Here is a 27,635-nt window from a genome sequence, read left to right as displayed (position 1 = left end):
CGTGTATGTGACAGCTCTCGATCCTGACGCTCTTATTTCCCACAAGCCTGTGAGGTCTATGGGAGTGCCCAGGTGCTGGTGGCGGGAAAGGGGAGAAAGGACCAAGGGGCCTTATTCCATCCATCACTTAGATAAGCTCAGCCAAGACTGGACTAGGGCTGATTCCAATCCACTCTGATCTGGAATTTCCCCAGAACTGACCCAGAATGCAATTAGTTTCCAGGAAAGAAGATTAACAGGAAGTGTTTGCCACATTTTAGGTAAAGAAAATAGAGGCTGGTTATACTTTTCTCTTTTTTGGAGCAACTTCAAACATGGAGTCAGCAGAAATGCCAGCCATGGGTAGACCCGTGGAAACCAAACTTGCACTTCAGTTCTGCTTAACCTAGAAGCCATTGTTTTTGAGGCTCTAGTCCACCTCAAAGACAGGCCCAAGTTTCCGTGTGGAACCAGGCCTGCCAGCCCGCTGCTGTGCCATCTGCTTCATCTCAGGTCTCTTCCCGCCCTCCAAGGGTCCGAGCAAAGCTCCCGGAGCCAGAGTTCACCTCTCCGCCCTCCTCCTCTCAGACCCTTGTCCATGGGGTCCCTGGCCATAAAGAAAGACCTTCCGCTCAAAGATTGAAAAAGATGTTTTAATAAATACAAAAATCTTCAATAAAATGACTCTGCTCAGCTCAGGGGCAGCAGGAGTGAAGTCGGGAGGGACCCTTGGTGCTGAGTGAGGATAAATTAAAAATCCCAACAAGCCAGTGACATTATGTACAGAAGGAAAGGGGTTGGGCTTCCAAGGCAGAGGCCAGAGGGTGACAGGGCAGGAGCTGGAGTGGCCATGGCCTTGGTCTGCCCTGACAGCCCCTCCCCCTTGTGGAGTGGTGGTCCCAGAGGTAGTGGGGGAGGGAGAAGAGGCCGAAAAGAGGAGCCAAAGGCACTGGGTTTCCCACAGGAGGAGGCAGGGTCCTCGGCGCCACTCCTTCTCCCAGCCCAGGCCCCATCCTCTTGGTCATGGGCCTTCCCGCTGCTCCCTAGGAGCCCTGGGCTTCTTTCTTCAGCTCTGGAGCTGTCCTGGTCTCTGCGGCTGCTGAGGACAGAAGGAGGCGAACTTTGGAGGAGGAGGGAGGGGAATGAGGTGGCACAGAGAGCCCAGCAAAGTATCCCTGTTCTGGTCCCAGAAAGGTCAGTATTTTCTAAGCAAGTCAGCACAGAACACTGTGTAACCTTAACCTGTTAGCCTAATTCCTCGGAGCTTCAGAAATCTCATTTGTAAAGAAAAGATTGTGCCTGGCCGGCGTGGCTCAGTGGTTGAGCATCGACCGACCTATGAACCAGGAGGTCACGGTTTGATTCCCGGTTAGGGCACGTGCACAGGTTGTGAGCTTGATCCCCAGTGTGGGGCATGCAGGAGGCAGCCAATCAATGATTCTCACTGATGTTTCTCCTCTCTCTCCCTCTTCCTCTCCCTTCCTCTTTTTCTAAAAATCAATAAAAACATATTTTTTTTAAAAAAAAAACAAACATATTTTTTTACAGCAATGAAATATTACCAGTAACAAGCCCACCAGGTCAGCTGTGAGGGCAGAATAGAGTGGCAATCGTGAAGCAGAGGGCACTGTCCCTGGCACACGGCGGGTGCTCCCTTCCCTCCTAGGCATCCCACGGTCAGCGCTGCCCCTGGGCCCCCTCACTTACATCGGCGGGGCGTGCAGTGGGAGCAGCAGCGACTCTCGTTCCCTGAGCCACAGGACAATGGCAGCGAACAGTCATCTCGCTCACAGTAGGGCACCCCTGCCTGAGGCAGGACAGAGCAGATCCTGAGGGTCCCCAGAGGCCTTCAGCCCCCAGGAGCCTGCCCTCCCTGGGAAGGTCGCCCTAGTCCAGGTCAGGCCTCCAATGCCCACCTCACACAAGCCCCCGACACCTCACTTACCCCACACCTGCAGGTGATACAGCTCATCTCCCCAAAGGGGGGCACTGAGGGGTGCCAGCTCTGGCTCTCCGGAAACCACTGCCCTGCAAACCGGCAGCCCCGGGGCCCATCGGCCTGCATGGGGTCCCCCAGTTGGAGCTGGGTTCCTGACCCCACTGTTGGAAGGGAGAGAGGGAGATGAAGAGGAAGAGCTCTATGAGGGCCACCCAGGTTTTATTTGTCTTTGAACCTAGCAGTTTCTGGTCTTTAGTGGGTGATAAATCTGGATGGGTGGGTGGATGGATGGATGGATGGATGGATGGATGGATGGATGGATGGGTGGGTGGATGGGTGGATAAATGGATGGATGGATGGATAGATGGATGGATGGATGGATGGATGGGGCAGGAACCAGAACCCATCATAGCCCACTGATACATGCACATCTTTCCATTGTGTTTAGAACCCTGGCTCCAGACTAGACACAGAGTGGTGCCCAGGAAATGCTGAATTAGCTGAGAAGTCCCTCCCATGCACCCTCACCGTGCATCCCCTCACCCAGGACAAAGCGTGAAAGGCCCTATCTGCCCCAAGAGGCCTCTGTGCCCACGCCCCTCACCTGGACACTGTTTGCAGCAGTCAGTGGGGTTGGCGCGGACAGGCTGGGCACAGGCCAGCCGGGGACACTGCACCTTCTCACAGTGCACCTCTCCCGTGTCCCCCTGTGTGAGGGATCCATGGTGCGCGGGGTGTTAGGAAGGAGGGGGAGCACTCCTGCTTCCTCCCTCTCCTTCCGCACGCATACCTCGAGTAATATATCCACGGCCTTTTACCCAGGCCCTGGGCTGGCGCTTTGCATCCCTGATCTAAATCCTCTCTGTAGCCCTGCCAGCTAGGTGCTAGCACATGCGCTCACAGGAGAGGAACATGCAGCTGGGGCGGGGGTGGGGGAGGAGCACAGGAAGTGCCCGGGTTACATGGAGACAGTCAGCTGGCAGAATTCACACAGGTCTCCCCTGCCCTTCTCCTGCAGGAAGCCAGCTCTCAAAGCCCAGAGGGCTTTCCCATATTATTTTGATCTTTGAGCCCCCCTCAATAGTCTGGGCTTTTCCTCTCCTGGAGCCCCCTTCCCATCTCTGCAGCCCCCCGGGGTCAGAGCACTGGGGAAGACAGAGCAGCCATACCTTGCAGGTGCAGACGGCACACTTAATTAAGCCAAAAGGGGGAACGACGGGGTGCCACCGGGTCCCCGCTGCCCGCCAGCTCCGGTCACCATCAAAGTAGCAGCCTGGTGGCAGACAGTGGCCGGCAGCCATTAGTACTGGGCTCCTTGGCTGGATCCAAAGACCAAGGCTTCAGGCTCAGGCCAACCCCACACCCTCTAACCAAATCCTGGGCCCATTCTTGGGCCAGTCACTCTAATGAAGCCCATCAGGTGTCACTGGACTCTGTTTCCCTCAGCTTTCACTCACCCAGGTCTACTCTCACCCCACCGTCCCCCTCCTGGCCCCACCCATCAGCACCTCTCGGCTCCCCACCCTGGCTCCCACACGGCCAGCTCACCCTCTCCGGGGTCCCTGCTCCTCGGCAGCCCGGGCGGGTCTCTCACATCTTGTTTCTCTGTGGAGCCAAAAAATAGTGAAGGCAGAGCCGCAACTGGTTTGGCTCAGTGGATAGAGCATCGGCCTGCAGACTGAAAGGTCCCGGGTTCAATTCCGGTCAAGGGCATGTACCTTGGTTGCGGGCACATCCCCAGTGGGGAGTATGCAGGAGGCAGCTGATTGATGTTTCTCTCAAGTCAATGTTTCTAGCTCTCTATCCCTCTCCCTTCTTCTCTGTAAAAAATCACTAAAATATATATATTTTTTAAATAGTGAAGGCAGAGGGTGACAACCTCCTTCCCTTCCTAGAGGCCTCACTCCCCCCCATTGGCGGAGCCCCCATGACTGCCTCCACCCCTGCCTGACACTCACCAGGGCACACCGGGCAGCACTGGTCCGGCACCTGCACCGGGCTCGGGCAGCTGAGCAGCGGGCACACCACGGGGTCACAGATAACTGTCCGCCTCTGCAGGGAGAGGCGGGAGGTTGTCTGGCTGGCGCCCTTGCCCCAGAACCCAGGCCCCAGCACGCCCTGCCCTCCCAGGGCCTCCTACCTGGCAGGTGCAGATTGAGCAGAGCGGGTCGTAGTTAGGTGCCCAGCGAGCCCCGTGGGGGCGCTGCTGTCCCTCGAAGAAGCACGTGTTGGGGTCTCGGGCTCTCCAGGGGCTGCCAGGTTTGACTGGCGGCGCCGGGGCATCAGGGCCAAGCACAGCGGGCAGCACTGGCAGTGCAGCTGCGCCCGCTGCCTCCGGAGCCCCAGGCTTCCCGGCCTCCTCCGCCCCTGCCTCTGCCAGGCGCAGGCCGCCCACCTCGCACTGGTTGGCGATGTGCACCTGGGGGGGGAGGGGAGCTGAGGCAGCGCCCCCGGGCTCCCCCTGGCATCTCCCCCGGCTGGGGCCAGCCCGCCAAGCAGAAACACCTCATCCCCTGAGTGCCCCTGTGCCACAGAAGGATGCTCTTCATCCCAGCAATCATGCCCGCTGCCAGGCACAGGGTGGCCTGCTGCCAGCTTTGTTATTTACGTGCCTCGTATGGCTTCATCCTCCCAGGCAGCCAAGCAGTGTGATACTTCCACCCCCCAGGGCTTGGAGAGAGCAAGTGACACGGAGACACGGGGTGCCAGCCCAGCTCTGACCCATCCCCACTGCTGCCCACCTGCCCTCGAAGCTCCCCCTGGGGGCTCCCCTTGGTGGAGATGAGCAGGGAGGCCGTGCCCTGTGCCAGGTGCAGCAGCAGCTCCGGCTCCAGGTCCTTCACCACGCCCTGGGCCTGTGAGGAGACAGGGTAAGGGACGGGAACAAGGCCCTCTGGGGCTGAGTCCGCTGTTCCCGACGTGCAGGTGAGGAAACTGAGACCCGGGAGGTCAAATAAGGCCTCCAGGATGCAGAGCTCATTAGCAATGGTATGGAGCTCAGGAGCCCAGGCTCTCTGACAACAAGGCCGTGACGGCCCATCGACTTCATGGGGCGTCGTCACCCCACCTGCGCCTCTGGAGGTCCCGGATAGTACCTACTGTTCAAGGGACCCCACCAGAGAAGGACGCAGGAAAGAGAATGAGTAATAAAAGGCGGGGTCAGGTTCACAGCCCGGTCTGTCCACTTCTGAGCCCATGCCAGCTCTGCCATACCAAGCAGCCTGAGCTCTGCTTATACGCACGCACAAACACACACACACACACACACACACACACACACACAAACACACACACACAGCCATTTAAGCTAAAAAGCAGATATTTTCCAAGCTGCCTCCCACCACCGCATCCTCACCTCTGGGCCATAGAATCCCTTCAGCAGCCGCCGGGGCCCTGGCATCCCAGGTGGGCCGAGGAGGTGGGCAGTGACAGTGCCCTGTTCTGAGCCACCAAGCCCAGCCAGCAGCACTTCATAGTGCAGGTGACAGTGGGTATCCAGGGAGAGCCAGGCATGCCCCGCAGCCTGACTCTGCACGGGGGGCAACACCAGGGCTCCTGCCAGGGGCACGGGCAGTGCTGGATCCGGACAGAGGAGAGATGACAGGTGAGAAGGTGGCCTAGAGCAGCCACTCAACCCCGGCTTTCCCGCGTTGCCCAGCACAGACTCCATGAGCTGGCAGATGCTGCCCCTAGGCCCAGGACTGGGGGAGCAGCAAGTTCTAGACCCTGCACCACCGCAACGGGGAGGGTCTCCCAGGAGGGCCCCCTTCACATCCCCACCTACACATCTCCAGATGCAAACCTAGAGCTCAGGCAGAGAAAGACTCCTCAGGCTCCAGCACTCCGACACCATCCCGTAGGTGCTTGAGTCCCTGATTAGAGGGCAGCAAAGGGCGGGCAAACCCGTGGGGCACTCACTGTCCTGGCGGGCGCTGTGCCCGCTGTAGGGCAGGGCAGCCACGTGGCCCCGCAGCTCTCCATCTGGGAAGTCCTTGGTGGCCATGTTCAGGAACAGCTCATTCTGCAGCAGCATGTGAGCCCCTCGGGCACCCAGCCCGGGGCAGACGCCCGTGGCCTAGGGGACAGCGAAGGGTGAGCCCTAGCTGGAGCCTGCCGGCTCCCAGAGGAACCCTCCTCAGCTTGCACACAAGCCTAAGGTTCTGAAGCCTTTCCATGTTTTGGGCCCCCACTAGACCCATGCACACTTCCCCACACCAGTAACACTGAATAAGAACCGTGCAGGTCCACGTTCAAGTCCCTTCTCTGCCACTTCCTACCTATATAATAACCTTAAAGAGTTAACCTCTGGCTGAAACTGGTTTGGCTCAGTGGATAGAGTGTTGGCCTGTGGACTGAAGGGTCCCAGGTTTGATTCCCGTCAAGGGCATGTACCTTGGTTTCGGGTACATACCCAGTAGGGGGTGTGCAGGAGGCAGCTGATCGATGTTTCTCTCTCATCGATGTTCTAACTCTCTATCCCTCTCCCTTCCTCTCTGTGAAAAATCAATAAAAATATTTTTTTTTTTAAAAAAAGAGTTAACCTCTGACCGTTCACTTCATCATCTCTAAAACGGGTACTGTGAGGGTCAAAAATAATATAAGTAAGGCAACCAGTATAGTGCGTGGCACCTAGAAAGACTCAACAAGTGGCAGCCATTGCTCTCACAATTAGTACATGCTGACCTCCTGCACTGTCTCCCTGCCTTACTCCTCCCGTTTGACACGAGCTTGCTGAGCACAGGGGCCATATCTGATTTCCTTTGTACTCTGTGGCCTGAGTCTCACTAAAACTGTGTCCCGTGAATCGCTGTTTCAATGAGAGAGCCTGTGGATGAGTGAAGGATGCTGAACCTAGCTGCTCCATCCAACTTAGCTTCCCACAACCCCCTCCCGGTGGTCCACGGGCCCCGGGGCCCAGCTCTGCCAGCCGCACTCACTGTGTGTCCTCCCGACTGGAGCCCAGCCATGTGGCACAGGACTGTGCGCTGGTCCCTCCGCTGAGGCTTGGTCTCCAGCGTCACAGCCACCACCTCGCTGCCTGTACCTACCACTTGCACCTGGTGGGCAGAGTTGGGGCGAGCAAACTGGGGCGGCCGAGAAGGCGCGGGGCCTGAACTGCAGGCCAGATCTACGCCTCACTCCGCTGCCCTTCCACCTCCCGCAGCCCCTGACTTACCTGGTAGATCAGGGAGCCGTTTCCTAGCAGCGTAAGGCTGGCTGAGCCAGCTGCCCCTGTCTGAACTGGGGTCAGGGCATCGGCCCCACAAAGGACACTTTGCAGGACTGCAGAGGGGCAAGACAAGGGGAGGTAGGCTGGCCCCATGGCCATTCACACCCCCAGCCCCCAGGATCCCTCCCCTAGCCGCCCTGGCCCTGCCCTGGGCGCTTGTCTGTGCCTCTCTGTCGTGTGTGCCCAGGGTGCCAGGTTCCACCCTGCCTCACCATCGCAGCTCTGCCTGGCAGCGATGTGCCCACTGATACGCAAGCCTGGGCTACCCGCCCTCTCCAGGGCTATCTGCAGCTTCCCCAGCGCCAGCCAGTCCATCTCCTGGGCGGTCAGGTTAGGCAGCACCTCCGCGAAGCCTGGGTCCTAGGGACAGAGCAGGATCATCGGCGGGAGGGGCAGCAAGAGGCCAGAGCAGGTGGCCACAAAAGCCAACCCTTCGCTCACCTGGGCGGAGGCATTGGCCTGGAGCTCTCGCAACAGCTGCCCCTGGTGCAGAATCTGGAGCCGCAAGGGAACCTGGGCCGGTCCTGAAACGGCGGTCCATGTGGACACCTCCGAGAGCCAGGCGCTCCCCCTGCCCGTCTGGCGTCCCTCCCCATATCCCACTCACCCCCGCTCCTGGATTCCAGCAGCCCACGGAAGAGCAGCAAAAAGTGCAAGGAGTCCTCTGTGTCGCTGAGCGTGAGGAGGGTGATGCCCCCTGTGCCCTGTTGCGGGCTGCCTTCCAGGGTCAGGATGGCACTGAAGGTCTCTGGGGGAGGGAGGACCGTGAGAGCCCATCAGCACGCCCCCTCCGCAGCCCACTCCCTTCCTTGGGGCAGAGAAGACAGAACTTCATGCCCAGGGGCTGCTGCTCCCCTCACCTGCAGCCAGAGCCCGGTGCCGGATGAGGGGCCCCCAGACCTCGCCTGAAGGGTGAGCGGGTGTCACAAGGGCCACGTGTAGCTGTTCTGCCCGGAGCAGCCGCAGAGACAGCCGAGGCACTGCTCGCCACACCCCACACACCTGGAGCAGAGAGACAAGAAGACCCTACTCAAACAGGACGCAGGATGGGCCAGCGGCGAGGCCCAGCTGACAGAGAGGGCATACAGGAAGGAGCCCCCCTGCTCTCCTCGGAAGCTTAAGAAAGAATCCAGCCCTAGCTGGTTTGGCTCAGTGGATAGAATGTTGGCCTGCAGACTGAAGGGTCCCAGGTTCAATTCCAGTCAAGGGCACAGGCCCAGGTTGCAGGCTCGATCCCCAGTAGTGGGTGTGCAGGAGGCAGCCGATCCATGATTCTCTCTCAGCATTGATGTTTCTATCTTTCTCTCCCTCTCCCTTCCCCTCTAAAATCAATTTTTTAAAAATTTTTTTTTAAAGAAGAAGAAGGAATCCAGGGGTCCAAATCCTGGCTCCACAACTTACTAGCTAGGTGACCTTGCACAAATCACATTCCACTCCTGAGCCTCAATTTCCTCATCTGTAAAATGGGCATATACCATCCGTGCCTTCCTCCCCCTGGGCTGTTGTGAAGACCAAAGGAGGCCATGCGGAGCACACACGCTCAGCACAGTGTCCAGGCCAGACAAACACTCATAAATGGCATCATCTCACCAAGCCATCTTGGGTCGGGGCTGCAGGGTGTTCAAACAGGACGCTGCCCGTGGAGTCTGAGAAGCGGATTCGGGTTGGACGGTCCAGCCTGGGCATGGGGGTAAATGGGGAGGAGCACGGACTCTGAGCCTGGGCCCTAGACAGCCCCTCCAGCCCCTCCCGGCTCCAGCGCCCAGCCGGCTCTCCCTCCCTCCCTCCCAGCGCGTCCTCACCGCCGGTAGGAGATGGAGAAGCGCAGACTGGAGCGCAGCAGCATCACTCGGGCCCTTGCCACGGCCTGCGACCTCGGCCCCGTCAGCAGCGCCACGAAGTCTGGGAGAGAAGGACGATGTCCCGAACGTCTTCACCCCGCTGTGCCGGCCGCGCCAAAACCCAAAACCGCCACTCGGCCCCGGCCGGGCCCCTGCCTACCCGTGTGGCCATCCCCACGCGCCCGGTCCTCGGCGCTTGGCTCCCCGCGGTCGCTGTAGCTGCGGTGCTCCGGGTCCCGCGGGTACTCGAAGGCCAGGCCGGGGGGCTGCCTCTCGGGGCCGCTGCGCTCTGCGCGGGGGTGGGGGGGCGCGGTCAGCGGGACCCTGGAAGGAGGGGCTCCGGACCCAGAGCCCCGCCGGCCGCCCTCCCCTGGCCCCAGAGTGCGCTTACCCGGAGGGGGGGGGGGGCAGGTCTTACCCGGGGGGCAGGTCTTAGGGGGGGGGGGGGGCAGTCTTACCAGGCGGGCAGGTCTGGCAGCAGTGGCCGGGCAGCTGGCGCGGCTGCCCGCAGCTCAGGGCCGGGCACTCGGGCTTAATGTTCTTGCAGCTGACCTTGCCCGGGCCCCTCCCGCGGCGGCCCCACGGCGGCTGCTCGCGGAAAAGACGGAACCACTGAGTGGGTGCAAGGCGCCGACCCCAAGACCCAAGGAGGGGGTGTCCCAGACCACGGGAGCGAGGCAGGCACTGCGCCTTACAAGGGGCGGATCCTGGACAAGTTACCCACTCTCTCTGGACCTCGGGGTCCCCCTCTGACAGTGGGGACACTAACAGCATCTCCCGAGGGGGCTGAGCTGGGAACTAATGGGTGAGAGACGGAGGAGAGGCGCTGGCCAAACAGCCTGACACATAGCGGGCGGTCAGTCCACACCTGAGCCTGGAAGGGGGCGCTTCCTCCCCCAGCCGGGAAAGGACCCCAAATATCTGGAGGCTGGCTTCTTTCTGCTCGCCCTCCCCGCGTCCACTCCGGGACACCCCGGGACCCCAGCGCGGCCCCCCACTCCCCGCCCGCGAGGGGCCGGCCCGGGCCGTCGGGGGCGCTCACCGTCTCGCAGGCGCACAGCACGCAGCGCATCACCCCGAAGGGCTCCCCCAGGTCCGGGTGCCAGGTCTCGTCCAAGGCATAGACCTTCCCGCCGAAGGAGCAGCCTGCGGGGACCGGGCTGGCTGGCGGCCGCTGTCCCGCTCCCGCCGGTGCCCGCCCCGGGCGCTGCCAGCGGCCCCCTGGGTGCCCGGCCCCTCCCGGCCCCCCGCCCGCGCCGCGCCACCTGCGCCCGCGCCCCCTCGGGGCGGGCACAGACCTCCCTCCCGCACCTCCCCGGGGCGCCCGCCTACCTGCCGCCCCCCGGATGGGCAGCGGCTCCTTCTCGGGCCGGATGGGCAGCGCGGGCGGCTCGGGGCCGGCGCCGCGGGCCGGCCGGGGACCGAGCAGCAGGAGCCCGAGGAGCAGCAGCGGGGCTGGCGGGGCCGGGAGGCTCGGCATGACGCGGACCGGACAGCTGGGGAGGCGGGCGGAGGAGGGGGCAGGAGAGGGAGGAGGGAGGAGGGCGCGGGAGGAGGGCCGGGCCGGGGGCGGTGCGGCGGCGGGGCCGGGGCCGGGGCCCGGGCGGTGCGCGGGGCTCGTCGGGCGGGCGGGCGGCCGCGGAGCCGGCGCGGGGCCAGGCGAGGGAGAGGCCGGGAGCGCCCCGGCGGTCCGCTGCTCTGGTGCCCCGGGCGCCGTGCGGGCCCGTTTTATGCCCCGGGCTCCGCACCCCGGCCGGGGGCCTCCTCCTCTGCAAACGGGGCGGCGGCGGCGGTGGCTCGGCGAGGGGCCGGGCTGAGCCCGGGGGGTCCGGCCCAGCCGCCGCGGCCCGGATCGCGAGTGGGGGAGGGGAGGGAGGGGCTGGGACCGGGCAGGGGAGGAGGGAGGGGCTGGAGGGCCTGGGGGAGCGGAGGGGGAGGGGAGGGGAGGGGAGGGACCAGGGGGCGCGAAGCGGGGAGGAGAGGCAGGTCTGGAGGGCCCCCCCAAACCCTCCCTCCACTGCCGGTGGCCCCAGGGTAGCTGGACCAAGCAGGAGGTGCGTGTCCCGCCCAGGATGAGAACCCCAGGCCAGGGAGGGGCAGAGGCTAGGCCTGAGGCCTGGGCCGGCCACTGCGCTGGATTTCGGCTCCAGGGAAGGATGAAGACTTGTCTTTACGGGTGACAACGCCAGGGAGAGGCCTGTCAACCCATGGTCCCCCTGACTCTGTGCTCACAGCACCTCTCAGACCCCACCCACCCACTTTCCCTGCCTAGCCTGGGTCCCCACCTCTGGTCTGAGGTCCCTCCTCATTCCACTGTTCCCCAGGACAGGAACTTAGCCAGAAACAGACTGTGTCCTTTCTGCCTGGGGTCAGTTCCCTCCCTACCATGTAACCTGTCCTCAAAATCTTCCAGCCACCATCGTCCCCACCTGGCATGCTTTCTCACCTCTTCCTTCACCGCGGGGACCCTCAGCCTCCTCACTCACCTCAAACTCCTCTGTCTTGGTTGGTTTTCCTGGTCATGACTGCCTCCCTGTCCCCTCCCACCCACCCCCCCACACCATCCCAACCATCCCGGCACCATCCTTCCTAATCTTGGGAGGCATCTCCTCTGGTTGAGATGGAGAATTCCGGGATCTAGGCCATACTCCTTAGCAGACAGCCCCATCCTGCCTGGGGAGGAGGAGAGGAGAGAGCCTGAAGAAGAACTGTGGGGGAGGGGTGGTTGGAGAGGGGATGGGAACAAGGTCAGGCCAGGAGGCCCTGAGGCCAGAGGCCCTGAGGCCAGAGGCCAGAGGCTTGGGGAGCCTGGGGCTGAGAGGAAAGCAAAGGAACTAGAGGCAGGGCCAAAGGAAGAGGGGGGCTAGGCCAGCAAGAGGTATTTGTGGGGGGAGAATAGCAGCTGTCTTTCCTAAGACTGGGACACATGGGCCTGGTTATTCCTCTTGTCACGTGTGGGATGGCAGGAGATGGAAGAGGAGCAAAGGAGTACACTGGCAGAGAGAAGTGGGCTTAGCTGTCCGAGCCAACGGGCCGAGCACACACCCCCTCACTGTGCGGTCCTTTCAAACGGTCCAAACCCTTTCCCCATAGCACTGACCTCTGACAGCGTCCTTCTCTAACACAGGCAACGCCCATGTTCCCACTCAGAAAGGGGGTCTAAGACCCTACTCCCCGGGGCTATAGGAGAGAGAAGCAGGAAGGCAAGGAGCCTTATTGGGTTTCAGCAGCAGGTGTGGTATCTCGGGAAAAGAAATTTGGCCAGCCGGGAACTGAAAACAAAAATGTCCTGCTGGATTCCTCCTAAAAAAAACACACAACCTATTCCCCTCCCGTCTCCTCTCCAGCCAGGCCCCAGGTTGCACGTTTCCTAGGAAAAGGCCGGTCCTCCGGGCGGTGTGTGTGGGTGGAGGATAGTAGTAGACCATGGTCCAGGCAGGGGCTCCAGGTCCAGCGAGGGTGGGGGGAGAAGGCGTCACTTCCGGGGGCCCTCCGCAGTGTCTGCTGGCTCCCTGCTCTCTGATTGGGCAGACGTGGCCCCGGCAGGCGTGTGACCCCACTGCTGGGAAGGGGCTAGGCCCCAACGCCACAAGCTTTCCTACCCATCTGCTCCCCAGAGCGCCTCCCGCTTTGCACCTGGGTCCGGGAGCCCTTCTCCGCCGGGTGAGTGGCAAGTAGGGCTTGCAGTTCCGTGAGGGTAGGGAGGACAGGAAAGAGGAATGGGGCTCTCAGCTGGGGGAGGGGCGGGCACACTGGAACCTACAGGCACTGACCTTTGTCAGGAAGCCTGTGGCCTTCCCAGAATGGGAGGAGTAGGACAGAGCCGGGGTAGGGGGTGGGGTGCTGGGTTCGGAGGGACTGATCACAGACTTCGTAGAATACGGCACAGTCCTGGTGGGCACTAAGGAAAGGGGACATGGGCTGGGGGTGTTGGGGGATGAGAAAGGAAGTATATTATTAGGACCTGGGGAACACAGCGCCAAGGTGGACACAGCTCCGATCTTCATTCTTACCCCGTCATTCCTAGTTAGCTTAAGGTTCTGAATCCAGGGGCTGGGAAGCTGGGTCAGGCAAGCCAGGGCACAAGGAGAGAGGGTGATGGGAGGAGGGTTCCTGCATGTTGACAGACCTATAGGAAATCCCAATATTGAAACAGGTGCAGGCCTCTTTGCACAACTTGTGAAAGAAGGAGGAAGCCACGTGGGGGGTCCTGTGAAGGAACCGGAAGGGGTCTGGCGAGGGGGCAGGGGGGAAGGTACGGGCGATGACATATGGTGGGTGGCCGTGGCGAGGTATGCCATGTAAGGAGGGCTTCATCTCACTCGGTGGGTATCCGTTCCTGGATAACTTGCCTCAGGAAGGAAGGCTCGGGACTGTTAGCCTGCCTCCTTGCCTTGGAAAACCCAGTATTTCAGAACGTGGAGAGCAAAGGAAAACTCTAAGAGGCTTTCTGTGTGGGAGTAAATAGGGGAAGGATGAGAGGTTCATTTCTCCCAGGCCACCTTCTCTCAATCTTTTAATCAATGACTTCTAGTTAGTTCAGTGTTTTGGTTTTTGTTGGTGTTGCTTATTTGTTTGTTTTTGCCTAATTCCACTTCCCTGCCCACTCTACAAGCTACCCCTTGATACATTGTACCTACGTATCTGCTAGTTCCCCATCCTGGCCTTCTTCCGGTTTCCCCGTCTCTTCTTCAGGTTTGTGCCACAGTGCTCCATTCTCTATCCCCATTCCAGATTTTATCCAACCAAGCAATCAAGGTGGCTCGGAATTTGAGGCCCATTAAGATGTGTGTTTGTGTACACATCCTGTCCTGCTGCTCTCGGCAGGAGGCAGCCAACTCGTGTCAGATTCCCTGAGAAACCCTGACAAAGAGGAGACAGCATATGCTACTACGATCACAAGAAAATGTGGGAGCGCTCAGAGCTTTAGCAGTTCTAGGCTGGTCAGCATCGCAAGCCCTCCCAGCATCTGCTCCCCGCGCCAGAGTCTCTTCCTTAAAACTTGAATAACTGTTCTTCATGCCCGTCACTTGCAGGATAGATTCCAGACCCTCTTCCTCAGCCCACCTGTGCCGCGCCCCACCCAACGCTGTGTGCTCCACCCTACTCTGCCCAGAAGTGCAAGAGCCCAAGCCGCCTCCATGGCCCCAGGAAGGATTCAGGGCAGAGGCCCCATACAGGGAGCCACTCCAACCAGACAGCCCGGCCAGAATGGAGCTGACTGGTAAGAACACACCTGAGGGGCTGAGAGCCAAATCAGAGCACGGTAGGAAGGGAAAGGGAAAGGAGATATGCTGCAGTGGTCGGGGAGGGAGGTGGCTGGGAGAACCCAATTTCCGAGAAATGAGGCATCTGGGTGGCAGATTCCTTGGGTTTCAGGGTCTGGGTCCTCAATGGGAATTCCTGGACCACCACCCAACAATGATTTCTTCCTTATCCACCCCTTCCAACCTCGCCTCTCCTAATCTAAGAACTGCTCCTCGTGGTCATGCTTCTCCTAACTGCACGGCTGACCCGGTCTAGCCCGGCTCCTCCTGCCTGTGACCCCCGACTGCTAAATAAACTGCTACGTGACTCTCATGTCCTTCAAGGCCGACTGGTAAGAATCCCCCAAACACTGTCCCCTCTGTCCGTTTAACTGGTAAGATCCCCTCACTCCCTGATCCAATCACTGTTCTTCCAACATTGCCTTTGGTAAGACCATGACCTTGACAAGGATTATGATTTGCAATCAAGCTCTCCTCTGAAAGCTAATCTGGACCTATTACTCATGGAAGCATCTTGGTCATTAGGTTACCATGTCCTTTCTCTTCCCCTCTCCCACCAATTTTTTTCAACAGAGCCAGTGCCCAGACATCAGCCCTTTGTCCACACCTGTCCTGCTGCCTGCCGTGGACTTCACCCTGGGAGAATGGAAAACCCAGACGGTAAGAAAGCCACCCCTCCCCTGGGTTTCTCTAAGTCCTGTCTTCATCAGTTTCCTATTGCTTCCTGTGGGTTCTTTACAATTCCTGAGTTCTCTGAAAATATCTCGTCTTCAGCTTGGCTGCTCTAACCCAATCTACATTCTACTGTGATAATATCCTCTGGACAAGATGATGGCTTGCAGTCCCAGTGTGTTACATAGATTCAAAGCTGAACATCATGAAAAGCTGGGTAGAGGTCTCTCGTGAGCCATGCCTCTGACTTAGTCCAATTCAAGCTTCTTAAGCTGGCATGAATAAATAAGACTTATCTGTCATCCACAGATGACACAAAGCTGGGAACCACCACAAAAATAACAAAAGACAGAATCAAAATTCAAATCACTGAAAGGCGAGGTTCAAAACGTGGTAGAATTTAACAGAGATATATAAAAATTTCTACATGTGTAAAGTACTTGAGTCAAGTCCTATTCCAGCTTGCAGGCCACAATGCCCTGCTTCCCTCATATAAACTTCTGGCCCTAGAATTAACTATGAAAAAGATCTAGGAGGGTTGAGTTGACCCCAAACTTCACATGTAACAACATTATTGAGGCAGCTATTTAAAAAACCTAGTGGTTCTGGGTAGCTTTCAATGTTTAGCATCAATAATGTGGAAATAGCCCCATAAAATTCTGAGTGGACTGCACTTAAAAATACTGGACTAAGTACTGACACACGCTAAGTTATTCAGAGGACCTATTAAACTAGCATGTACTCAGGAGGAAGCAACTGAACAGGAAGAGTTCAGAAAACATGTTATATGATGAATGGTTTAAAAAAAAATAAAAAGCCTGTCTGATTAGCATGGACGGAGTGACAGTCTATGGTATAGCATGGGGAGCTTTAGTCGGAGGCTCAGGAAACCACTGGGAAGGAGCACTCCATGGTAGGTCAACTCTTCTATCCTCAGGAGCCCTGGAATCTCATTCTTCCCTCGGGCCTTCTAGGAGGCTGGACTAGGGGAGGGCAGCTCCATGGGAGCCCTTAGTTCCAGCTCTGCCACGTACCAGCAAGCCCTTCCCTTCATCTTTATGCTCTTTACGATGGTCTCATCTCTACATTCCGTTAAAAAAGAATCACATGATCCTAAGATTTTTGTAGCAGAAAGAGATGTGCAGCACTAGAACCAAGAGGTAAATGCCATCAAAGGGCAGATTTCAGAATAATGGAAGTAAGAAAGAAAGAAAAAGAGCATTTCTGACTGAGAGTAAGTGGAAGACCAGGCAGGGTTACCGGACACTGGAGTGATTCCAGCAGAGGCTGATGACCAATAGTCGGGAGACTGTGAAGGAATTCCTGTGCTGGGTGGGACCTTGGTCCTGTCCAATTCTCAGCGTCTATGATTCATCCTGCTGGCTACTCCTCCGAGCTTCCCACCCGCTATTAGCATGCCCTCTGAAGCAGTGCGCTTCTCTCGTCCATCTCTGTCCCAGGAGCAGACCAAGGCACAGGACGTTCTGGGGGCGACGACCCTCCTGCTGGAGGGAGTGATGGCAGCACGGGGACAAGTGGAAGCCACTTGCCTCTCATTCTTACTGGGGCAGCTTTCGGGACAAGTTCGCCTCCTCCTCGGGGCCCTGCAGGGCCTCCTTGGGACCCAGGTAAGTCCCCAGTCAAGGGAACTATGGGACATGTCCCTCTTTTCGGACCCAGTCTCCTTAGAAGGCCCGAGGGAAGAGGAATTCTAAGAATCTTGAGGTAGAAGAGATGACCTCCCAAGGAATGCTCCCTCCAAGCCATAAAGCCTGGGCGCTGGTACCCTATCTTCCCACATAGACAAGGGAGGCGTGAGATCTGGCCCAGGTCTCTGGCCTCAGGCCCATCCTCTGCCCTCAGCTTCCTCCACAGGGCAGAACCTCCGCTCACAGAGATCCCCGTGCCATCTTCCTGAGCTTCCAGCAACTGCTCCGAGGAAAGGTGCGTTTCCTGCTGCATGTGGTAGGGCCCACCCTCTGCGCCAAGCGGGCCCTGCCCACCACCGCGCTCCCACACAGTACCTCTCTCCTCCTCACACTGAACAAGCTTCCAAACAGGACTTCTGGATTGCTGGAGACGAACTCCAGTGTCCTGGCCAAAACTACTGGCTCTGGACTTCTGAAGAGGCTGCAAGGAGTCGGAGCCAACGGGCCTGGTCTGCTGAACCAAACTTCCAGGTTCCTGGACCAAACCCCTGGACAACTGAACAGGACTCACGGACCTTTGAATGGAACTCATGGACTCCTTCCTGGACCCTCACCCAGGGCCCCAGGAGCCCTGAATATTCCTCCAGGAACTTTGGACATGGGTTCCCTGCCACCCAACCTCCAGCCTGGATATTCTCCCCTAACCCTTCCTGCCATTGGACAACATACAGTCTTCTCACCTTCACCCTCCGTGCCCACTACCCCCACAGCCCAGCTCCAACTCCCACTTCCTGACCCCTCTGCTGCCATGCCCGACCCCACCAGTCCTCTCCGAGCGGAGGTGCACCCTCACTTCCGGAATCTGTCTCAGGAGGAGTAAGGTGCTCAGGCGCTGCCCACACCAGCAGTGTCTCCCGTTGTGATTCTCTGACCCGGAGGAGAGGCCCCGGAGACAACTGCAGCTCCCCAGGTTTCCTGCTTTCCCTGGAGCCCACAGTCCTGGTGAAGGCAGACACATAGGACGGAAAGGGGATCGTTTTTCTCTGTTTAAAACACCAGAAGCTATTTTTTTTTAAATATGTTTTTATTGATTTCAGGGAAAGGAAGGGGGAGGGAGAGAAATATTGATGTGAGATACATCGATTGTTGCCTCCTGCGTGCCCCCTCCTGGGAATGGAGCGTGCAACCCAACCTGGGCGTACGCCCTGACCAGAATCGAACCAGCGGCCTCCTGGTGTATGGGATGACGCTCAACCAACTGAGCCACACTGGCGGGGCAGAAAAGCTATTTTTTTTAACCTATCAATAATATTCACCAGAGCAGCTAGTTATCGGTCTATTTTCTGTACAAATTTACAACTTACGGATTCTCTATATGCTTTTTCGTGTGATAATTCCTTTAAAGGCCTGGACTGGCCTGACCTCTGAACAGAGGTAGAGACTAATCTTCTGTCAGAAAACAGAAAAGTGAGCTTTAGTTTTCTGCTCAGAACTAAGGTTAGTCTCTTTACCATAACCCTTTACCTCATTCTCAATGGCACTCTGACCTCCTTTTCTTAGGAGATCCTTACCCCTGAGAAATGAATGAGACGTTGTCTTCCCACAAAGACTGTCTGAGCCTGTATAAATAAAGAATAAATTAAGCATCCAAAAGCTAACTGAAAAGAAAAAAATATTCTTCTCAGAGGGCAATAGCTCTGCCCCTCCCTAACAAAATAAAGAAAAAATAAAGAAAAACTAACAGGAAGCCCAGGAGTGCCTCACACCTCAGGTAAGGATGTGCAGACAGTTCAGGCAAGAAAAGACCTGAAGTGACAGCTGAGCAAACAGCCGAGCCTCAGCAGCTCAGCAGGAAGCTTCTCCAAGCTCGGGGTCCTGCCTCCCTCCTGTGGAGGTCAGGGGGAAGTGCAGGAAGTGGCATGAGTCAGTCGCCTAGGGCTCACACAGCAGGAGACACAAGTTACAACTCAAAGTACAAGTTGAAGGCTCATTTCCCAGTACCCAGAGGTAAATAGTACCTAAAAAGCAGCTTTGTGTGACCACCATAAACTCTGTTAGGGGATCTCTAGAGGAAAAAAAAAGCCAGGCGTATGAGGCTTTGCCCATAAATGCCATCTTGGTGCTAGGGAGAGGAGGTTTATATTGCCCTGAACAAATCTCCACTGCAAAGGTCAATACCACCTCCAGAGGCTCCAGTAGGGAAAACTAATGGAAGTTCCTCCTCTTCCCTCCCCACCAAAAGGTCCCCATTGAATATTTAACCCATTCCCAAATCATCTGTCTCCTCTTCCCTTCACACAAAACAAAACAAAAAACTTATGACAAGGAAGTTCCTATCTCTATTCAACTGTATGCCAGTTCTTTCTTCTGGCACCCAGAGGAGCTGGGACAGGAGAGGCACGTCTACAGCGTAGGCAGAGGAGCCAGGAACCGAGTTCCAAACACTGCCAATGCCCAGGATCATTGGAGGCATGCTACAGACAGCAGGATGAAAGTCGGTGCCAGGTACCGTATAGCCTTCTTTAAGGCTCCGGGGACTCTCTCCTTTATAGATGAGGGAGCAGCCAGGCAAGTTCCCAAAGGTTTCACAGCCTGTCAGAAGAAAAAAGAAATACCCTAGGCCTGTGGTAGGCAAACTGCAGCTCGCGAGCCACATGCGGCTCTTTGGCCCCTCGAGTGCGGCTCTTCCACAAAATACCACAGCCTGGGCGAGTCTATTTTGAAGAAGTGGCGTTAGAAGAAGTTTAAGTGTAAAAAATGTGGCTCTCAAAGGAAATTTCAATGGTCGTACTGTTGATATTTGGCTCTGTGGACGAATGAGTTTGCCGATCACTGCCCTAGGCCAACTTAGTCTAAAGCTCATACTCTCCCCAGTGTGGTGCACTGTCCAATGTTATTCAGTGATTCTATTTATCAGGAAAAATTCCCAAGTCCTTAGGGAGTCAATACATCAACAGATAAAAGAGTTCTGAGTAGAAAGCCAAAGCTCTTGGTATGAGTGACCTGTTTAGACATCTCCAGGTGTCCCCCTTCCCCATTATGGACAGAACAGTTGCCATGGAGAAGGAATCAACAAATGCACAAAGCTCAAAAGTGTTGTCCAAATCTGGTGTCAGTTTCTACGTGGGAAAGAATCAGCTCATCTACATTACAAATTCCAGGATGCAGTCAAGGGAAAATGGTAAGTGGAAATTTTAATTTACTGCAGTACTATAGTAGAGTACATCTAATAATCAAATGAAACCCTTTATGGCACATGAAAGAGACAGCACCCAGAACCAGGTATGTCAAAGGGACCAGAGACAAGGAATTAGGTGTTCTCAGCACAGTCAGGTGAGACAAAGATGGCAAAACTGCAAAAAAGTATGTAGCCAGAAAGTTCCAGGCATCCAGTATTAGCATCTGACTTGCTCAGGGCAAATGTAAAAAACTCATGGGCTTCTCCAGTGTGAACTGATTGTCCCTATTGAATATCTAACCTGTTCTTAAATCTGTCTCCTCTTTTCTTCACACAGAACAAAAAAAAACACCTGTTACAACCAGAACATTCCTATCTCTTTTCACCTGTATGCCAGTTCTCTTTCTTCTGCCACCCAGAGCAGCTAGGACAGTCTGCTGTGCCACTCCAAAAACTACTATTGGTAATTAGGTTCTCCCACTCTAACCTAAATTTTCACCCTTCTCTTCCTGTCCTCTACCCCAAAGCTGGACTCTATGGAAAGGCTGGAGGATCCCATAAAAACCCATCCCAACCCCCTCTGCGTCTCCAATTTCCCCCTCCACCCTCCCCACCCCATACTAAGGCGAAAGAAACACCTTCACCTCCTCCCTGCAGGGACCACTCATTTTCAACCCATTTCCCTAAATACCCTAACACCTCATGTAAAGACCTGAAAATGACTCCCCAGGCATCCCACCAGGGGACCAGCTCCCCTGGCAACCCGAGAGATCAAAAGAGACAACTGCTTAATACACACTCACAAATCTCTGGAGAGTTACCCTGAACTTCCCAGGGGTAATCGGAGTCCCGTGTGCTTTCTCGGGGACCTTGCTGCCAGGCTGAAGAGCCAGCCCCTCTGCTGGAGTCCTGGTAAGCATCACCATTTCCTCAACTGGGAGCTTCCTCCACGTTTCAGGCGGTGACTGCAGTCGGGCTGCTGCACTGTCTCGGGTGCTGGCACTGGACTGCCAACCTCATTGGTATGGGTGCCCTGTCCGCTTCACTGATCTGTGCAGCAGCTCCCTGCTCAGTGTCACCGCTAAGAAACTTACCCTCCCTCCAGGTCACCGCCAGAATACAGAGCCGACAGCTAGCTCCTCCACCTGGTCCCATAACCACCAAACCCACTCTTCCTGTTTTCTTCAGAGCTGTGTCCCATGCTTATGTATAAAAGTCTCCACCCCAGGGAGGGAGGGGGAAAAAAAAAAAAAAAAAAGCCTCTACCCAAAGCTTCCTTAAAAATGATGAACATTTCCAGTTACCCAAGTGACTCATTCAAGTCAACGTGATTTGACTTCTTAAGCGACTGAAAGTGTTAGAAGGACACAAGCGGGGCTCCTGGCCAATTCAAAATTCTATGCCAAATGGAGGTTATCTTCTGCGCCGGGGGTGCCCCAGAGCCAAAACACCGTATCTTCTCTTGTGTAGAAAACCACATTGGAGGACAAATGTTGGGGATCGTCAGCCAGGAGACTGAGAAACCCTGAACCCAGAGGCCAAAAGGCTGAGACAGATCTTACATTGGATGATCATCTGGCTATGGGCCAGAGACATACTATACCATAGGCAAACTAAAAATAAAAAATAAGTTATTTTAAAGTAAATGGGGGGGGGGGGGAATTAAGGGGAGGAAAAATCTGAAAAAGTAAAGTTTAATTAAAAAAAAAAAAATCATACACACAAAACAACTCTGGTTCATTTTAAACTCGCCCGCTGGGTCTTTCAAAGGCAAGTCGGTTTCCCACTGAGTCCAGACCAGGGAGAGAAGCACCACAGTGGACAGAGAGCCAGCCCCTCCTGAACAGGACAGCAGCCACTGCAATTCAGACTTGAACAAACGTCCATGACCTGAGTGACTAAGCAGCAAGGTTGGCTTCCCGGTGGTTCAGAAGGCCAGTTTCTTCATCAGCAGATAAACTCTGGAATCCACTTCAAATCCATGCAGGTTGTTGGCATCACCCTGCAGCCTCATGAGCAGGCCCCCATAGGACACATAGGCAGAGCTGAAACAGAAGGTCCAGTCCCATGAGTCTGAGATTCGGAGCAGCTGTTACTCAGCAGCTCTCCAGCCCAGCCTAAGAAAGAGAGGCACCTTTCTAATGTTTTGTCAGCAGGAACCAAAATTCAGACAAAAATGAATGCACAGACACATGCAAGGCAGTGTTTTTTATATTAGCAAAAGTAGAAAATACTACATGCCCAGAATAAAGGAAATGGTCAAATCAATTCAGATCTATCCATTTACCGGTACTAGAATGTTAGATATACAGCTATTAAAATGTTTAGGAAAAGCTCTAAACGGACATGGGAAAACATGTTTCACATAACATTAAGCAAAAAGAGTAGAAGAAGACATTGTAATAAACAACAAGATCTCAAAGAAAAAAAGCACAGGGGAAAAAAAACCTAGATTATTCAAAAATGTTTATGTAAAAGGTTCCCTCTGGGTATGGGATTATAGATGACTTTTGTTCCTTCTTGACATTACTTTTCTGCTTTTCATATTTCTTACAAAGGGCACATATTGTTTTAATAAGATTTTAAAGAAAAAAATAGCGAGGCAGGGAAACCAAAGAACTAGGGGTTGGGTTGCAGTGTAGCAACATATACATATACATACATACATACAAACGCACACGCACAAACACACCTAGCAGCTTAATTACTTAATGTTGCATTTATTTCCTAAGGAAGCAACCTTCCTTGGCACCGCACACAGCAAGATTATCAGGGTCTCGTTTGGACCACCAGGGCCGAGACCCTGACAACTGAAACTGTTCCCAGAAGTTTCTTTCTGGGTCCTGCTTAGGTCTGAGGTACTTAGAGAGAGGGACCCAACACAGGAAGGATAAGCAAGTCCCCAATTCTCAGAAGAGGGCAGGGTGAAAGGGTTCTCACAGACCAAGGAACTTACAGACGTGTTGCTGCTTCAGTAGACGTTTCGTCTCCCTCAATCCTGTACACTTTTCCATACATCACATACTCAAATTGGTCAGCCCTGTGGAACAATAGTGGCAGTTACTCTTAAAAGTAGTTAACAATGCCAGGCCAGCCGAGACCGGTTTGGCTCAGTGGATAGAGTGTCGGCCTGCAGACTGAAGGGTCCCGGGTTCGATTCCGGTCAAGGGCATGTACCTTGGTTTCGGGCACATCCCCAGTGGGGGTGGTGCAAGAGGCAGCTGATCGATGATTCTCTCTCATCAATGTTTCTAACTCTTTATCCCTCTCTCTTCCTCTCTGTAAAAAATCAATAAAAATATATTTTAAAAAAAGAAAAAGAAAAAAACAATGCCAGGCCAGGGTTGCTCAGTGGCTGGACATCCAAGAGGTCACTGGTTTGATTCCTGGTCAGGGCACATGCCCGGTTGGGAGCTCAATCCCCAGGAGGGGGTGTGCAGGAGACAGCCAATAGAAGCTTCTCTCATTGATGTTTCTATCTCTCCCTTCTCCCTCTCCCTGAAAGTCAATAAAAACATATTTTTTAAAGTAGTTAACAATAATAAGAAATCCTTTAAAATTGGTAACTGCTAAGTGCCAGCATTATAGCAACAGGCACTTTCCAAATACAATGTTATTTAGTCTTCACAGCAAACCTGTGAACTAGATACAACCACCTGTCTTTCACTGACAAGAAAACTGAGGCTGAAAGAGGTTAAGGTTATTCAACAAATGAGATTTTAACTCAATGGGGCTCCAAACTCCCATCACACCAAACTTCCCCTCCAAGACTCAAGGCCCATACAGCCTAGGTCACTCAGTAGTCACTTCCTCCACCATCAAAAAGCTACAAAACACAAGCATGTAGCCAGAACCGGTTTGGCTCAGTGGATAGAGCGTCAGCCTGCGGACTGAAGGGCCCCAGGTTCAATTCTAGTCAAGGGCATGTACCTTGGTTGCAGACACATTCCCTGGGGGGAAGAGGGGAGGACCTGTGGGGGAGGGTGCAGGAGGAAGCTGATTGATGTTTCTCTTTCATCAATGTTTCTAACTTTCTATCCCTCTCCCTTCCTCTCTGCAAAAAATCAATAAAATATATTAAAAAAAAAAAAAAAAAAAAAAAAACCACAAGCATGTAATAACTGCTCTGGATAAACACCTTGTTAATTTTTTTAAAAAAATATGTTTTCATTTATTTCAGAGACAGAAAGTAAGAGGGAGAGATAGAAACATCAATGATGAGAGAAAATCATTGATCAGCTACCTCCTGTATGTCCCACACGGAGGATCAAGTTTGCAACCCAGGCATGTGCCCTGACCAGGAATCAAACCATGACTGCCTCGCTCATAGGTCGACACTCAACCACTGAGCCACACTGGCCAGGTACCTTGCTAATTCTTTTTTTTTTTTCCTCTTTTTTTTAATTTTTATTATACCTTGCTAATTCTTAAGTGCGGCAATTTCCTTAAGTTCCTCAGATTCTGCTGATAATCATTTATTCCACGACTTAATTAAATAAGGATCTTTCTACACCACTTATCTACTTTATTCACAGGCATATTTCAAGTGCTCCCTTCTTCACTCCCTCACCTGGAAGGTCTGTCATCTGTGGGGTTATATTCACCATCATCCAAGGTACCATCTTCATACAAGGTGCTGGCTATGACCAACCGGAACTTGTCACCTGAAAGTAACGGCAATATCTGAGAGTGAAAACAGCCAGAATGGCAAAAAGTCTCCTTCTATTTTCTGTGTTTAATACTTACCCAAATCTACAGGGTAAATCTGAATGTTTACATCTAAGATAAGGTCCATCTTGAAAGATTCACTCTCACAATGCAGTCGGGACACTGGAGAGAAGTAGAGAAAGAGTGGCAGAGGGTAAGTGCCTGACCCAGGGTGACCCTGCAGACCCCACTTTGGGGGGGCGAGCACAATAGAAGTCTCAACCTAACCCAATTTGCACCCACTGGCCTCTCATCTGCTCTCAGAAGTGCAGACTCAATCAGAACCAGATACGAAAGAGGCAAAGTGGAGAAAATCCCAGGAAAAGAATCAAAAGTCCTCGGGCAACAAAGAATATCCAGACTCTAGGCCTGCCTCGGTGATTAAAAAACAGCCTAACTTTGGGCAAAGGTTTTGTCTTTCTGTGTCAGGTGCTATGTTGAGGGGATTATTAGGACTTGTAAGAACTGGTGTTTGTCCTGAAGAACATGTCAGTCTCCAGGCAAAGGGTGAGAAAACAGAAAGAAACAATTATTGATCAATGACAGGATAAAGAGCAACTCTTTATTATTCCAAGCAGTCAACTCTAACTAGGAGAGGGCTTCACACAAAGCTAAAGATTCTAAGGGCAATACAAGACTATAGGTGTGTGTGTGTGTGTGGCGGGGGCGACGGGGGCGGCAATAGTAAGACATGTGCATATATAATATCTTTTTTTTAATATATTTTATTCATTTTGTACAGAGAGGAAGGGAGAGAGATAGAGAGTTAGAAACATCGATGAGAAAGAGTCATCGATCAGCAGCCTCTTGCACACACCCTACTGGGGATTTGCCCACAACCAAGGTACATGCCCTTGACCGGAATCGAACCCGGGACCCTTCAGTCCCCAAGCTGACGCTCTATCCATTGAGCCAAACCGGTCTCGGCCATATATAATATCTTAATAAAAGATATCAGCCTGCGGACTGATGGGTCCCAGGTTCAATTCCGGCCAAGAGCACAAGCCTGGGTTGCGGGCTCCATCCCTAGCAGGGGGTGTGCAGGAGGCAGCCGATCAATGATTCTCTCTCATCATTGATGTTTCTCTCTCCTCCCTTTCTCTCTGAAATCAATAAAGGAATATATTTTTAAAATAATAATATAGATTCTGGAGTCGGATTACTTGCTGTGCAGCCTTGGGTGGGTTGCTTCTCGGAGAGAAATGGGTAAAGACAATAACTACCTCATGTAGACTCTTGAAAGAAATAAGACAAAGCATGTAAGGTGCCCAGGACAGCGCCTGGCAGAGTGGGCAGCGGCCGGAAAGATGCTCAGGAGTTGACTAGCACCACGAGAAAAGGCCCCCCAGGCACCGGGCACAGCCTGTGTGATCCCAAGGAGAGCGCGGTGTCTCCGCTCTTTCACCTATAAAATGTTTTCTGAGCGCGGTCCCTACATCAGGACCTGATGGTGGGCGCACGCCACGTGGGTTGGGGGGCCGGGGGCGTGTCCCCAAGAACCAGATTTAGTCCCTTACCCAAAACCGCCTCTCTATACCTCGCTTACCTCGGTCAAACTTCTTGCCCTCCGGGTCAATGTCTTTCACATCAAAAATATCCTCAAACAGAATGCCGGCCATGGCAGCAGGGCGATGAGAGGAGCACGGAGGGCGCTGACCGTGCAACCACTAGAGGAGTCCGCCCAACCCCTCGCGCGGAGAAAACGAGCAGGAGAGCGGGAATAGGACCGCCTCAACAGCACCAGCAAGGAAATGAAACTACGCCTGCGCGCAGACAGGCAGTAGCACGGCCACTTCCGTCGCCTAAGCTCTCGGGGCTCCCTAACTTCCGCCCCGAACTGCTGCTTCGGAGAGACTTCGGTGTGGAGGGCGGGCCTGTCAGGTCGATAAGCCCGCCCCAGGGCGGGATCACCATAGACAGACACCCCCACACACACCTCCCGCGGAGGTGGCGCGGTTTCTCGCTCTCTGCGGAGGCTCGACTGCGCCCTCTTCAGTATTCCTGTTGGCAAAACTGGAACGCATGGGCCGCTACCCCAGCCAGAGACCTTGATCCTTGGCCCAGAGCAGCCCAGCCCAGCCCAGCCCTGCCAGCACGCGTGCTCGCCGAGGGCACAGTCCGCGCCGAGGAAGGGCGGAGCAGAACCCCGCCCCCCGGAGCACCGGCTCCGCAGGGCGCAGTCCCGAGCCCCTGCAGCTGGCACCCGAGGCCCTCCAGGCCGGCCTGGCCCAGCTCGGCCCTGCTAGATGTAACCCGAGCTGGGTCTTTTCAGTTTGGGAATTTGCCATGATGTCACTACGGGGAAGAGGAAAGCCTGCACTATCCCTTCCCCTGGTACCGCACCCTCCCCAGCATTGTCCTCTTGCCCTGAGCCCTGCTCTCTTCCCCCACACCGCCCCTGGAGCCTGGCATTGGCCCCATCACCCTGCCCTCCGGAGCACTGCCCCTTCAGCCTGGTACAGCCTGTTCCCTCTCCCCTGCCCTCTCCCCCCTGGACACTGTGCCCCTTCACCCTGGCTCTCTCCTCTCCTGCAGATACTCCTGCCTTACACGGACTGCCCCTTCCTCCAGGATGCTGGCTCCTCTCGCACTGCCCCCTTCCCTTCCCGGGCACTGTCCCCTCCTCCCAGCCAGCACCTCCACCTCCCCCATGTCCCTGCATCCTGTTGCCTGTTTCCCGGGCACGGGCCTCTCCCCGGCCACTATCTCTGGCACGCACTCCCAGGCCATCCACCCTGCGTTCACCCCACCCTCTGCCTGCTCGATCCTACTTCGAACCCTGATGGAGAACCAAGAGCCCACCAGGCCCTTTTCCCCCCTCGGCGGCGAGATGTCAGCAGCTACTCGGGTTTCTCCGTGGGCCCTGCCAGCAAGAAGCGACCTCTGTCCCTCCACGCCCGCCTCCAGGAGCGCCCTGCCCCGCACCCAGACCTCCCTTCCTCCGGCCTCACTCCCCCACCCCCGCCGCCGCAGCCGCGGCCCAGCCCGCACACCCCTCAGTCCAGAGTGCTCCAGGTGCACCTCCCCGGGGAAGCCGCAAGAAAGGAGGGAGGGAAGGGATGAGAGCCCCAGGGCTCAACTCCGAGCATTGCACCCCCTCCCCCCATTCCTGGAGTTAGTGCTGCCCTCCGAGCCCCCGCAGGTTTGCTCCTCGCTCCAGGCGGAGCGGCGGC

At 55.3% G+C, this 27,635-nt stretch overlaps 3 protein-coding genes across 13 annotated transcripts; 1 reads left to right on the top strand and 2 right to left on the bottom strand.

The window, feature by feature from the left end:
• Nucleotides 1–611: 611 nt before the first annotated feature.
• Nucleotides 612–10,598, bottom strand: CHRD (chordin). 6 transcript variants are annotated; one of them, XM_084872530.1, is made up of 23 exons: nt 10,322–10,598; nt 10,032–10,135; nt 9,448–9,577; nt 9,150–9,278; nt 8,951–9,050; nt 8,739–8,826; nt 8,009–8,150; nt 7,756–7,896; nt 7,590–7,672; nt 7,361–7,508; nt 7,095–7,201; nt 6,856–6,975; nt 5,837–5,993; nt 5,274–5,494; nt 4,660–4,773; nt 4,059–4,337; nt 3,877–3,970; nt 3,467–3,523; nt 3,088–3,191; nt 2,523–2,625; nt 1,925–2,079; nt 1,687–1,786; nt 612–1,078 (listed from the first exon to the last, which is right to left on the bottom strand). In XM_084872530.1, the coding sequence occupies exons 1-23, from the start codon at nt 10,467–10,469 to the stop codon at nt 1,023–1,025; spliced, it is 2,880 nt and encodes a 959-aa protein (XP_084728656.1). In that variant the 5' UTR covers nt 10,470–10,598; the 3' UTR covers nt 612–1,022. The 6 variants fall into 6 exon arrangements, 3 of the variants coding, with proteins under 3 accessions (XP_084728656.1, XP_084728655.1, XP_084728654.1); XR_014793981.1 differs by having other exon boundaries at nt 1,687–1,808; nt 10,032–10,598; XR_014793982.1 differs by having other exon boundaries at nt 612–1,075; nt 1,687–1,808; nt 10,032–10,598.
• A 1,654-nt stretch (nt 10,599–12,252) lies between these two features.
• On the top strand, nt 12,253–20,107 carry THPO (thrombopoietin). Of its 6 annotated transcripts, none has more exons than XM_084872552.1 (7): nt 13,185–13,932; nt 14,026–14,213; nt 14,461–14,588; nt 14,830–14,916; nt 16,389–16,556; nt 16,804–16,872; nt 16,989–20,107. In XM_084872552.1, the coding sequence occupies exons 1-7, from the start codon at nt 13,874–13,876 to the stop codon at nt 17,370–17,372; spliced, it is 1,083 nt and encodes a 360-aa protein (XP_084728678.1). In that variant the 5' UTR covers nt 13,185–13,873; the 3' UTR covers nt 17,373–20,107. The 6 variants fall into 6 exon arrangements, with proteins under 6 accessions (XP_084728680.1, XP_084728679.1, XP_084728678.1 ...); XM_084872551.1 differs by having other exon boundaries at nt 16,792–16,872; XM_084872554.1 differs by lacking the exon at nt 13,185–13,932 and adding an exon at nt 12,253–12,652 and having other exon boundaries at nt 16,804–20,107.
• A 1,326-nt stretch (nt 20,108–21,433) lies between these two features.
• On the bottom strand, nt 21,434–26,853 carry POLR2H (RNA polymerase II, I and III subunit H). Its single transcript, XM_084872561.1, has 5 exons — nt 26,009–26,853; nt 24,502–24,585; nt 24,326–24,419; nt 22,712–22,795; nt 21,434–21,800 (listed from the first exon to the last, which is right to left on the bottom strand). The coding sequence occupies exons 1-5, from the start codon at nt 26,079–26,081 to the stop codon at nt 21,683–21,685; spliced, it is 453 nt and encodes a 150-aa protein (XP_084728687.1). The 5' UTR covers nt 26,082–26,853; the 3' UTR covers nt 21,434–21,682.
• Nucleotides 26,854–27,635: the final 782 nt, after the last annotated feature.

The sequence above is a fragment of the Pipistrellus hanaki genome (assembly GCF_964339955.1).
Source record: "Pipistrellus hanaki genome assembly, chromosome: 2".
Taxonomy (NCBI): Eukaryota; Metazoa; Chordata; class Mammalia; order Chiroptera; family Vespertilionidae; genus Pipistrellus; species Pipistrellus hanaki.
Note: the sequence above shows the minus strand (reverse complement) of the source record. Positions and strands in the feature narration are given on the sequence as shown.